The 12,347-nt window shown below is 61.2% G+C and overlaps 1 protein-coding gene across 5 annotated transcripts in view; it reads right to left on the reverse strand.

The window, feature by feature from the left end:
* The window catches only part of OTOF (otoferlin), a 71,929-nt gene that overhangs the window by 9,744 nt on the left and 49,838 nt on the right, over positions 1-12,347 (reverse strand). For 3 of the 5 annotated variants that reach the window (XM_070428849.1, XM_070428851.1, XM_070428850.1), the window contains 20 exons: positions 12,031-12,217; positions 11,195-11,418; positions 10,854-10,962; positions 9,867-10,047; positions 9,624-9,744; positions 9,055-9,155; positions 8,844-8,934; positions 8,556-8,672; positions 8,057-8,209; positions 7,618-7,807; positions 7,401-7,525; positions 6,912-7,046; positions 6,069-6,230; positions 5,768-5,887; positions 5,128-5,289; positions 4,850-5,012; positions 4,164-4,234; positions 2,754-2,783; positions 2,226-2,357; positions 346-412 (listed from right to left, as the gene is read on the reverse strand). In XM_070428849.1, the coding sequence (XP_070284950.1) occupies positions 346-412; positions 2,226-2,357; positions 2,754-2,783; positions 4,164-4,234; positions 4,850-5,012; positions 5,128-5,289; positions 5,768-5,887; positions 6,069-6,230; positions 6,912-7,046; positions 7,401-7,525; positions 7,618-7,807; positions 8,057-8,209; positions 8,556-8,672; positions 8,844-8,934; positions 9,055-9,155; positions 9,624-9,744; positions 9,867-10,047; positions 10,854-10,962; positions 11,195-11,418; positions 12,031-12,217 (2,641 nt within the window). Of the gene's footprint in view, positions 1-345; positions 413-2,225; positions 2,358-2,753; positions 2,784-4,163; positions 4,295-4,849; positions 5,013-5,127; positions 5,290-5,767; positions 5,888-6,068; positions 6,231-6,911; positions 7,047-7,400; positions 7,526-7,617; positions 7,808-8,056; positions 8,210-8,555; positions 8,673-8,843; positions 8,935-9,054; positions 9,156-9,623; positions 9,745-9,866; positions 10,048-10,853; positions 10,963-11,194; positions 11,419-12,030; positions 12,218-12,347 lie in introns of all 5 variants that reach the window. The other 2 variants (XM_070428848.1, XM_070428847.1) reach the window with 1 other exon arrangement.

Below are 12,347 nucleotides of genomic sequence, written 5' to 3' on the forward strand. Positions count from 1 at the left end.
CACAGAACTCTCTTTTCCCTCCGGAATGTCCATTAACACTGTTCCATGGAAAAGTCTGGAAAATGCTGGGAAAGAGGAGCTCTGAGGTCCCTTCCAGCTCGTAGGTTCTGTGGCTCTAAATTCTGTCCATCACTGTGGTTGCTGAACCAGTCAGAGTGAAAGCCACTCTGGATCAGCTCAGGCCTGCTTGCCAGTGCCCAGGGATGCCTGATGACAGCTGCCCTTGGCCGCTGCAACCGTGTGGGCCCGTGGGCGGGAGAAAGAGGTGCAGTGGGCAGGGGAGCCAGCCATCTGGGGGCGCTCGAGGGGGGGAGGGAGGCAGAGATCTAGGGTTCCAGGGCTCACCCTCAATGTTGTCCATCTCCTCTTTCTCCTCCGAGTCCATTCCTGAGGCATCTTGCTGTCGAAGTTGCTGCCAAAAGATGAGGTGAGGAGGAGGAAAGGTGGGCTTCTTGGGGAGGGTCTGCTGACCCCCCCACTGCCGTCTCAGACCAGTCTTAAGTGCACTAGACACAGAAACTCCTTCCTACTGGGTTACAAACCCATCGCGTGCTCTGCTTACGTGGATTAAACCAATATATGATGTGGACACTATGACCAACTGTACTTAGGGGTTTATGATTCTTTAAATTGTGCCTCATTAAGAAGATAGTGTCCTTTAATGTTGCCTGTTATGTTATTACAATGTAGAAAGTATAACCGAGCGAGAAAGTACGCTTTATTTCCCTCACTCAGTTCACCCCACCCACTGGAGATGCAACCACTAGGTTTCAACCAAAGCCCACCGTCACATGGTGGCAGCCTGTGCGTTCAGACAAGGAGACCACAGGCAGCCCCTGGAGCTGCAGCCTGGCCGCCCCGGATCCAGGAGGTGACGGTGGGAGGAGATCCTGCTGTGTCCCCCAATTATGTGCTTTCCTGTTCTTGACGAGTTTTTCTCGGCACACAGCCAACTTAGCCTCCCTGGTAGCTGTGTGGCCATGGGACTAGACCAGCGGTTCTCAACCTGTGGGTCGCGACCCCTTTGGGGGTTGAACGGCCCTTTCACAGGGGTCGCCTAAGACCATCGGAAAACACATATATAATTACATATTGTTTACAGTAGCAAAATTACAGTTATGAAGTAGCAACGAAAATAATTTTATGGTTGGGGTCACCACAACATGAGGAACTGTATTAAGGGTCGTGGCATTACGAAGGTTGAGAACCACTGGCCTAGACTCTGGCCCATACGTGCAATTTCTGAGTTGAGCCCTTAAAGGAAAGGAGTATGACTCCTCTTCCCCCCTTTACCCTCTCCTGAGCACGGCTATTAGGACAGGAGGGCAAGCCCCCTCTAACTGTACACATGCAGAAAGCAGGTGGTAGGATCTTGGTCCTTGACACGGCCGCGTCACCGTGCCAGCCTTTCCTCCTTCACACGGATCTAGCTCCCTGCAGCTTAGCCCGCGCTCTGACTAATGGGGATGTGAGCATCACACACAGCGGGGGCCACAGCAGGCGCCTGGGGAGGGAGTGTGGCTGGACCAGCGCCGCTGAGGAAACACGACTGCAGGCACACGTCCCGCCTAGTCAGCCAGCCAGTCAGGAGCGCCCTGAGCTAGGAAGACAGCGCGGAGACGAAACAACGGAAGAAGAGGAGGGAGGCGCTTTCTGGAACTTGCCGCCTGGCTCAGCAGACGGAACCCATGTGCACACAACAGGGGAAGAGCGTGCCGTCGCCCCGGTGACAGAGTTGAGTCAAAACAGTGTGAAGGTGGGCGAGTGCTGCTGAGAAGCTGTTTCTGTTTGACCCCTGAGCACGTCTCCTCTTCCTCACACGTCACCTCCTCTGGGAAGCCTCCCCGGACCCCTGCAGCCACTGACTTGCTTTAGTCACCACACTGCACTGTGTCTGTTCACATGTCCATTTTGCCCGGCAAGCAGAGGGCTCCTCGGGGCAGGGGTGGCGTCTTATCTTTTGGCTCCCACAGCATCTGGGTTGGTGTCTGACCCATATACATTCCAGAGACGTTTGTGAAATAAATGGATGAGGATGAGAGAAAGGCAAGCCAGGGAAGGTGAGTGCTGAGCTAGAACTTCAAGGCTGTTCCAAGCTCAGGCGAATGGGGTGGAGGAGCCAGCTCTGGTGGGAGCAGGAAAGAAGTTGGGCAGGAGGGCCTGATGTGGGGTTGGGGTCACCTCCCCAATTCCCCCTTAGCCCCTAGCCCAGGCCCAGGCCTCACCTCCTTCATGGTGTCGATGGAGGCGAAGTACTTGGACCACCAGTCCAGCATGCTCTCATCCGGCTCCTCCTCCTCTGGCTCGTCTGAGCTGCCCTTCTTCTTCTTTTTCTTCTTCTCCTTCTCCTCGTCAGCCTGGTGGATAGGCCAGGTCCGGAGTCCTGCATGCATCCCTGCGCCCTGGCCATGCCCTGAACAACCAGGGGTCCCCCATCTGTTCTGACCACTGCTCCCGGAAAGCCCCGGGCTCCCCGAGGCTCCGTGGGGCCACCAATATCAGAGGAGCAGGGCTTTGTTTTGTGGAGGAGGATACCATGACTGGAGAGGTCATGACCTGCCAACACGAGCCACTGGCCAAAGCAGGAGTGGCACTCAGGGGCCCCGCTGCCCAAGCAGCTCTCTCCCTCGGCCTCTTTGGAGGGTGTGCAGGTGTGAGCACACAGGGGCTGGGGGTAGCTCAGTGCCTGATGCTAGGCCCAGTGCAGGGTCCTCTTTCCCCAGAACCTCCCCCTCCATGGTCCCCTCACTCACCACATCCACCTTGATGACGGCATCAGAAGTCTGCAAAAGGGAACCAAAGACACGGGGACAGAATTAGCGCCCCGGGGCCTGGAGTGGAGGCAGCTGCCCAGCCAGGGAGCATGAGGAGAGGGAGCTCATGCAGGGACGCTGGAGTCCCTGTGCCCTTAGGATCAGCTCTGCACTGCAGGCACACCGCTGCTGAGCCTGCAAAAGGCCTGCTTTGCAGAGGTTCCCCCAGACCTACAGGCTGGTGGTTCTCAACCTCGAGACAGCTGTGGACTCCCCAGATGATTTCAGTGCGAGGTCAGGGTCGGGAGGGGGGCTGGCCGCATGCAGGAGTTCAGTGACGTTGGCTAGATGGAATCAACTTCAACTCCATTGTTCCCCCCTCATCAGGTCAAGGCCTTAAAAATTAAGTGGATATGCACACACACAATTGCATAGCCAAAGGGGACCCTGGTGAGACACCCCACCAGAGCCCAGGGCCTGTGGGATGAGGGGGACGCTAAGGTACCATCCTCTGTCTTGTTTGCTGACAGCCTGAAACTAGGGGCTTCCCAGCAGACCCCCAGGAGGACTCGGGAGGCTGGGAGTTGAGGAGATGGGGATCTCCAGGCGTAGCCCCAGAGCCTGGCTGTGCCACCCCAGGGCTGTGGGCCAGGCACTGGACCTCGTCTGCTCCCCTCTCCCAAGAGTCATGCCCACGGCTCACTCAGCCACTGGCCAGGACCCTCTGGGCCAAGAATCATGAGCCAAGAGAAGGTGGGCCTGATGAGGAGTCGAGCAAACTCAGATCTCAGAAGCCAGGAGACAGCCCAGGTTGTGTGAAGCAGGCCAGGTTGGAAATGAGATTTGGAGAAAGTGGTGGAGAGGAGGCCCACTTCCAGGCCCTCAGCACTGTCTGGACGCAGGATGGCCTGCTCCAGGCTGGCCTCCATCCTGCCCTCCCCGGCCCCTGCCGACTCCACATCCAAACCCCAGGGGGCAGGTCTCCCTCTGGCAGACAAATGGCCTGAGTCGTAGGACCAGGAGGAACAAGGAGCTTCCAGCTGGAGATCCTTCCACAACCAAGGTCTGGGGAGAGTTGTCTATGAATGGCTGGAATGGAGAACCAGGAACCCTTGGGAAAAACCACTGGTGCCCCCACAGGGAATCCATGGCTTACGGTGTTGTTAGTTGGAGTGAAAATAACTGCAGGCTATTACCTCCAATGGTTACTGCTCGTTGTGTCTCTCATACATGCACACCACACACTCATGCTCACACGCACGCGCACACACCCAGAGTCTAGGATGGAGCTTTATGCACACACAGTCAGTGTTAGCCCTGGACACGCGGACGGCGGCGGCCTGGCTCACAGGGAGGGTCACATGCAGCTGCCTGCGCCCGGGCGTGTGGCACTGACCCCGTGCGCCTTACCGCGTCCAGCTTCACCATGGTCTCCAGCTTCTTGACGGGCACCTCTGGCTCCATGTTCACCACGATCTCCCCTGCGGGGTGAGAGGAGGGGCCCCCATTGCACAGCACACGGCAGCCCCGGAGGAGTCTTACTGGACAGAGATGGACAGGCAGACAGACAGGGAAGAGCAGGAGTAACAGTGAAGGTCAGGCGTGAGCAGAAGGACCAGAGGCCTAAAGCTGATTTTCGAGAAGAGAGGAGGGCGGGGCAGTTGAGAGATAACTGATGGGCATAAGGAGAGGGAGAAGGTGAGCCTGAGGGAAGGGAGGGCTGCGGGTGAGAGAAATAGTGGAGGCTGGCTGGGTGGGAGGCTGGGCTGGGAGGGAGGCTGGGCTGGGAGGGAGGCTGGGCTGGGAGGGAGGCTGTGAAGGAGGCCTGGGTCTTCTCCCAGAACCAGCCTGGGAAGCCATCTGCCCTCAGGCCCTCTAAGGACATCTCCAGCTCTGGCTCTTTCTGGCCCTAAAATGAGGGGCAGGTCTGGGCAGCTCTGGCCCTCAGGATAGGACCTCCCCACTGGCCTCCTCTATACCCACTTGGGGATGCAGTGGAAGAGTGAACTGGTGATTGCGTGGACTGGACCGTGAGCTGGAGCCTCCCTCCCATGGACTAAGTGGAGACAGGCCTGGGTTTTGGGGTGTGGGCATACCAGTGCTGTTCCAGTTGGGGGCTGAATGGTCCGGGGGCCGGTAGATGAAGCGCCGAAGGGAGCTAACGGCGTGGGAGCCCACCAGGGTGTAGCGGCCGAAGGCCCGGCAGTCCACCACGCGGATGTTCAAGGGCGGGTGCAGTAGCTCATTCTCCGGGAGGTCCTGGGGTGTTGGCCAATGGAGCCTGAGCTCAGAGAAGGGGGCAGAGGCTCCTGGCCTTGCCCAGCCACACCAGCCACACCCAGCTCTGCCAGGCTGTGCCCAGGCCTGCACCCACCACTTCAAACCACTTGACCAGGGTGCTGAAGTTGGGGTTCTTCTTGTAATTGTGGATCATGGATGACTGTACCCCCTTCCCCGCACACTCGATATCCACCCTCGGCCGGTCCACCTGGGCCAGGTTCACCCGCTTCAGGTCCCGCAGGCCCCAGAACAGCACCTGGTGGGGGTCAGGGGAGACGAGAGTCCCCTCAGTCAAGGGAGCCAGCTATGGGTGGGCTGGGCCACCTGAGGAGGAGCTGGGCCGTGGCGTGGGCAGTGAGTCAGGAGGGGCAGGGCCAGGATGGCTGATAGGAGTGGGTGTGGCGGGCAGAGAGGAGGGCTGGGAGAGGCCCAGAACATGGCCGGGCGGCTCAGAACAGACCGGCCAGACCCTGGGCTGGTGGGGGCCTGGGCCTGCTGCTGGCTCCAAGAGTGACCTTGGACAAGTCACTTCCCCTCCTGGTCCCTGTCTCCTTGTCTGAAAAATGAGGTGGCCTGAGGTTGGGGAGACCCCTGGAATATGATGTCAACAATGTCATATGTGCTTATGACCCCGATGGGGTAAGAGAGTGAGGAAGCAAGAAAGAGCTAGCACAGCAGGGCCTGTTCAGGGCAAGGACAGGAGGGATGAGGGGGTGAGTGGAGCCCTCACTCACCTCGATTCGGTATTTGCTGAGCACGGGCCGGATGCCCACGGGCACGGGCATGATGGGACCTCGATCCGTGTCCACCGGGCCATTGATGGGTGGCAGGTCGGCCTTCCCTGCTGGCCCGATCTGGGGAATTGGGGTCACAGGTCACACCCTGCAGAGCCCAGAGAGTGGGCTCTCCCTTCCCAGGGGTTAGTTGCCATGTGATCTGGGGAGACAGGGGAGGCCCAACACCCCCGGCCCTAAGAACCACGCTCCCAGCTCCAGTGGGACCGGCCTCTGAGCAGGATGGGGAGCAGAGGCCCACCTGCAGCAGCTCGAAGGCGGCCAGGAGGTCTCCGGCCGTGGCGTTGCCGCGGTAGATCTGGTAGTACTCGAGCTGGGGTGGGAAGCGGGGCGGGCAGTACGCCTCGTCAGCCATCTTCACCACGGGCTTGGCGAAGGTCCGGCCCATGAAGTCGCATTTGCCCTGATGTGACAAACAACCAAGGTGGCCGCTGGGTGCTGGAGTTCACTGAGCAGCGTCACACCTGGGGTCTCACTCTGTGCTTGCCACAGCCCCGGGAGGTCAGGGCAGGTGTGATCACCCCATTTCACCAATGGGACCCCCAGTCTCACCGCAGACTTGCTCACGGCCTTGCTGGCAGTGAATGGCAGTTGGGACTCAGGCCTAGAAACGAGGCCCTCCTGCTTCTAGTCTAGGACTCTCTCAGGGACCCCAGTAGCTGAGTGCTTGTCATAAGTGGCTCCCCAGCTCTGGAGGGATCACCCCGATCTTTCACTCCCCCCCTCCAGAGCTCTCATGGAGGGCTGGGAGGCTGTTACTGACTGGTAGGTGTGGGCAGGGGGCCGAGGGCCCCTCGGGGTGGGGGAAGGCTGGGGACAGCAGGACTGCTGACGCCTGTTCTGCAGACTGGGCCTGAGCTCGGTCTGCCTGTGCTGGGAGGTGCGGATACCCTGACCCATCTTCGCCCTGAGACCCAGAAGCCCACAGTGGTGGGTAGGGGTCAGGCTGCAGTGACAGGGCAGGAGCCACCTGGAGGCTGGTCAGCAGCCCAGACTCCCATGCTCCCAGCAAGCACGTGGCTGAGGGGTCCGGGGAGTGGCCATCGATGCACATGGAGTGCAGTGAAGAAGGGCCCGCCCATACCATGCTGTCCTGGTCGTAGATTTCAATGACAATGATGGGGGGATCATCCCGCAACTCCTGAGCCTCGCCGTACAGCTCCAGGTTGTCGAACACCAGCATCTGGTCCCAGGTGGGGCACAGGGTCTCATTCAGCACCTGCAGCATGGGGCCGGGGGCAGGGGGAGACAGGTCATACGTGGTGGTGGATGGACAGCTACCCCAGCAGAAGCCACCCCCAGTCACTGTGGCTTCCAGGGGACTCGGGCAGGAGTGTCATGCTCCCCGACGCGTCTGGGCACTTACAATGAAGAGTAATGTGAGGCCTGCTCCCACCCCCTTTGTCTATATTTTCTCTTGTTGAATGGAACCTCACTGAGGCCTTCACCAGTGTGGCCTGGGTGCGCAGTTATCTGCAAGGCTTCCTCTCAGGGTCTGGGTGCTGGCCGATGTGTTTCTCCAGGTTCCACAAGCTCACAGGCCCCCCACTTCTCTCAACGCCCGGGCCCTCACCTCTGTGCACTGACTCTGGTTGATGAAGAAGACACGGGCGAAAGGGTCCGAGAGGCCGCTGCTGTCCGCGGCGAAGAGGCTGCGGGCCTGGTACATGTGCGCCCGGAGCTGGAACACCTGCTTCTCTGTGGGGAAGGGCAGGCTGAGGCTCGGGGATGCCCCCTACCCCCCAGCACCCTCCCGGGACGAGGGCTGGGAGCCCGGGAGCCCCACTCACTGGTGTAGACCAGGCTGATGGGTGGGAAGGAGTGCAGGCCCAGGCCCTGGGCCGCCTTCACCTCCTCGAAGCCGCAGGGCAGGCCGCACAGGAAGTCCTTGCGCTGCTTGCTGAGGCCCAGCCACAGGTAGAGCTCCACCTTGGCCTGCACAGTCCAGCCCATCGAGCCGAAGCCCCGCTTGCCGGGCAGCTGAGGGTGGGCAAGGGGTCAGCACCGAGAGGGACGGGCAGGAGGGGACCTTGCTGTCCTCCCCCCAATCCTAGTCTCTCTCCAGCTCTGTCTTCTCTGAGCACCTGCTACTGGAGGGCCTGCCAGACCCCTGCTGGAGGGCTGCTCCCCCCACAGGGAGACCGGCCCTTTGAAGAAGCCAGACGCAAACCCTGGGCCCCAGGCTCCCCCCACCCCGCACCACCCCGCAGTCTGGCTCCCCTCTGGCACCTTGAGGAAGAGCGTCTTGACCTTGGCGCAGTCCTTGCCCAGCTCCTCCTCCACCATGGAGAAGAGCAGGTCCTTGGAGGGCACCCGGGCGTAGGCGATGCGTTTGTTGTTGCTCATCATCCAGATGAAGACGTCGGGGATGCTGTGCTGGGGCTGTGGTGAGGGCGGGAGGGGAGCCCGTGAGTGAGGGGCCACTGCTTGGTTGGGGCTCCCCGAGCCTCCCTGACCACCAGGGTCTTTGCCTCAGGCCCCAGAGGGCCAGGCCTGGGCCTCAGAGGAAGGACCCCAGATGCTGGTCTTTCTTCGCCTCCCACCGATGGGGATGGGGCGGGAAGAGCACAGGCAGGAGGAAGGCTTGTTCACCCCTGTCCCCCAACATCTGTCAGAGGAGGAGAGGCCTCCTAGGTGGTCCAGCCCCGCCCCTTCCTGTGCAGCCCCTCCCTCTCTGGTCACTGGGGTTTGGGGCCAGCACCCCTCTGTGCCCAGGGCAGGGGCGCACCTCGTCTGCCAGGAAGCGCAGCTTCTGCAGGAAGTTCTGGCACAGCCTCAGCTTGTCCCGCACCGTATGGCGCTTCACCTGAGCCCGCAGGGTCTTCGCCTGCTGCCCCATGCTCTCCTGTAGGGGCGTGGGGGGAAGTGGGGCTCAGGCCGTGAAGCAGGATGGAGGGGCTGGCCCTGGGGCCTGTGGCCTCAGACGTAGGCCCTCCCACCTCAGTTTCCCCTTTTCACCTCCAGACCCCCCTCCGCCCCCCGTGTGGTCCAGCACTGGGGACCAGCGTGTCCTCACCAGCTCCCGCAGGCACGATTTGAGGCGCTCCCTGTCCAGCCTGGTACGGGACATGTGACCCTGGTCCTTGTCAGCGAGGGAGAGGAAACGGCTGGGGGGTGAGGGGAGCAGGGCTTAGCAGAGCCCACCCACCAGCAGGAGGCCTGCAGACACCTCCTTCTCTTCCCAGCCCCCCACTGCCAGCCCCCGCCCCACGGCCCGGTGCCCTCACCGGCAGCCACAGCTCAGCTCCTCCAGGACGCCCCGCAGTCGGCGCTCGGGGTAGGACTTCTCCGTTTTGATCATCTCCTGCACGTCGTTCAGGCCTTCCTCCTGAGAACCAGGCGGAGGGGTGCACGCTGAGCCACAGCCCCTCCCCCAGCTCCCCACCCCTCGGGGAAACGAAGGGCTAGTGACTTGGGACCTCTCGCTAGCGCCACCTCCAGTGTCCCACCGGCATCAGGAAACCACCCAGTTTCCAGGCTCTGCTCTCAGAGCCTGCGGCCTTCAGTTCCCAAGGAAGTTGCCACTTGGGCTCTGAATCGTGGTCCTGGTGGGCTCCGGGTGGAACTCAGGACTAGCTGGGGAAGGTGCGGGCCAGAGACAGAGGGCTGCTCAGCTGCCTTCAGGGAACCCCAACACTGGCCGGGTCAGGAGTCCCAGACTCCAATCCAGTAGCCCTTGGGCTCTTGGCCCCCTTCTGGGACCTGAGGGCAGGGACAGGAACGTAGGTCCTGCTGGGTCACCCCGCAGTCCCCGCCCCACTATCCCCGCCCCTTCCCACCCAGTCCTGGCGCTGACCAGCTTGTCTGCTATGTGGTCCATGATGTTGGCGTTGTAGAGGCGGCGGCGCTGGTCTGGCCACCAGCTCTTGATGTAGATGCAGGGCTTGTGCTCCAGGTAGGGCAGGTGGAAGTAGTTCCTGGGGCGGGAGGAGGTGGGAGGTGGAAGATTGGGGGTCCATGGAGGTGGGAGGGCTAGGCCTGGAGAGGGTGGGAGGCAGCAGGCTGGCCCTCCCAGGACTCCCTTGGCCACCTGGCTCACCTGTCGGTGATCTGGGGCCGCATGGGTGGGGTGGAGGAGACTGAGGCCAGGTCCCCACCCTCCTCCGTCTCATCGTCACTCGAGTTCTGAATCAGATCCACTTCCTCCTCATCCCCGGGCTCCTTCTGAGGTCGAGGCCGCTGGGGTCGGGACAGGCCATCCACCTCATTCCCGTAGTTGCCTGGAGGCAGGAGGGGCGCACAAGGGCTGAGAGTCCTTTCCCCACAAGGCTCCACCCGGCCCTCCAATCCCCGTGCTGCCGTGGGTTTGTGGGAGGGGAGAGGGAAAGTCCGGGCATGGGGACGGTGCTGGGGGTCTGTGCCCACTCAGACGTGACAGAGCACTCCCCAGAACCGGTCCCCATGTCCTCCACACCCGCAAACCCTCGCAAAGAGCTCTGACGACCCCTGAGCTCAAGGTCCAGCCCAGGGCATGGCCTGAGCCCCACTCTCCCCTCTCCAGCCTCACAAGGGCCTCTTCCTTCTGCAGGTCTGGCTTCTTTCTCCCTGTGTCCCAAACAGCCTAGCACTGTGGTGGGGCCCAGGCCACCCCATGGGCATGTGTGCCCCACAGGCACTTGCTGTGTTGTATGCCCCACGGGCATGCGCTGTGTGCCCCACGGGAATGTTCTGTGTGCACCACGGGCATGTGCTGTGTGCATCACGGGCATGCGCTGTGTGCACCACGAGCATGCGCTGTGTGCCGCACGGGCATGCGCTGTGTGCACCACGGGAATGTTCTGTGTGCCCCACGGGAATGTTCTGTGTGCCCCACGGGCATGCGCTGTGTGCCCCACGGGCATGCGCTGTGTGCACCACGGGCATGCGCTGTGTGCCGCACGGGCATGCGCTGTGTGCAGTGTGCACGCTGGAAGACACACGGAGGAAAGTGGTCACGGTTTCCCTCCCACCAGGGCTGTGGTGCAGGGTTAGCAGTGACCACCCAGAAGCCCGGGGCCTGAAGTCCCCTCGGAGGCCAAGCACTCACCTATGGTGACCTCAAAGGTAACTGGCTTTTCTCCGTTTTTCCGGTCGATCATTGAGGCTTCCAGAAAGGCTCCGAATAAAAAGAATTCTTCGATTTTCCCCGTGCAGCTCTGTGGGGAAGGTGGGGGAAGCCATCATTAAGCTTCACGGGGATGCTGGGCTGGGCCAGGCCTCCTCCTCCAGGTCCTTTGGCTGCTGGTGGGCACATCCCACCCAGACCCTGGAGGACCGAAGGCCCAATCCCTTTTACCCAGGCAGAGCCCGGGCCCAGGCTGCCATGGCGGGAAAGGGGCTGAGCTGCGGGACCTGGAGGGAGGACAGCACAGCCTCCTGGGGCCTCACCTCCGACACAGGCGTGGCCTGCTCCACCTGCACCTCCGTGGAGCTGGTGAGCTCGGGGTTGGAGGTGTCCAGGATCTCCACCGCCAGGCCCAGCATGAGGCGGGCACGGAAGGACACGCCCTCACCCAGGCCCTCGTTCAGGTCCTGGTGCTCGTCCAGCAGCGTGTAGTTGCGTGTGGAGCCGTACATGTTCACCCAGGCCGGGCCCAGCGTGGGCAGGAAGCCTGTGAGCCGGAGAGGGAGGAGTGGCCTGTGTTACACCTCAGGGCCCGCAAGCGTTAGAGGGGCCTCTTCTGGGGGCTCCCAGACTGCACCTCCTGATTGCTGAGCTGAGGACCCCATGCCTTCGGTTGCGAGCATTTGGGAACACATCCATCCCCTAAGCCCAGTGAGTGCTGTGAGGACGGGAATGGCTGCTTCTCTCGCGCTGTATCCCTGGTACCCAGCATGCCCCCTGGGTCGTAGGAGGGGTCTGTGCCCACAAGTCTATAGATAGGTACTATGGCAATAGGGCACATCTACATGTGATATGCATGCATATACACACATGTATAATTGTTATTTTCATTTTACAGATGGGAATAGTACACAGGTCACAGGGACTCATTGTCAGAGCTGGGGTTTGAGTCCAGGCAGCCGGGCTCCGGCAGGCCCAGTCAGCTCTGCAGACCTAGCCATGACTTTCCACCTCTCCCTTGAGGTGGGAGCTGCGGGCAGCGCCCTCGCCGTGCCCAGCACCTTCCAGGCCGGGGTGCAAGATGGTGGTGGTTGAAGGGGGGTCTCATTCATTTACTCTTTCCTTCAGGACCCGCCCCCCCCTGTCTGCCACTGCTGACCTTTGTCTCCGTCGTTGGAGATCTTGCGCAGGTCAATGAAGTGGGTGCCGATGGCCACGTCGTTGACCTTGTCCGAGTCGCGGATCTGCACCTTCATGCGTTTGCAGAGCGGGGGGAACAGGTCCGTGAAGACGACCTGCTCATTCCACAGCGGCTCGTAGCTGTTCTTCTGCACCGAGGTCTTGCCCTGTGCGAGGGAGTGAGCAATAAGGTTTGTGTGTGAGCATGCGTGTATGTGCTTACTTATGTGTGCATATGTGTGTGGTGTGTATGCATATTTGTGTATGTACGTATATGTGGTGTATGTGTGCATGTGT

The sequence above is a fragment of the Myotis yumanensis genome, unplaced genomic scaffold (genome assembly GCF_028538775.1).
Source record: "Myotis yumanensis isolate MYYU_CA2020_CCGP unplaced genomic scaffold, mMyoYum1.0.hap1 SCAF_11, whole genome shotgun sequence".
NCBI lineage: Eukaryota > Metazoa > Chordata > Mammalia > Chiroptera > Vespertilionidae > Myotis > Myotis yumanensis.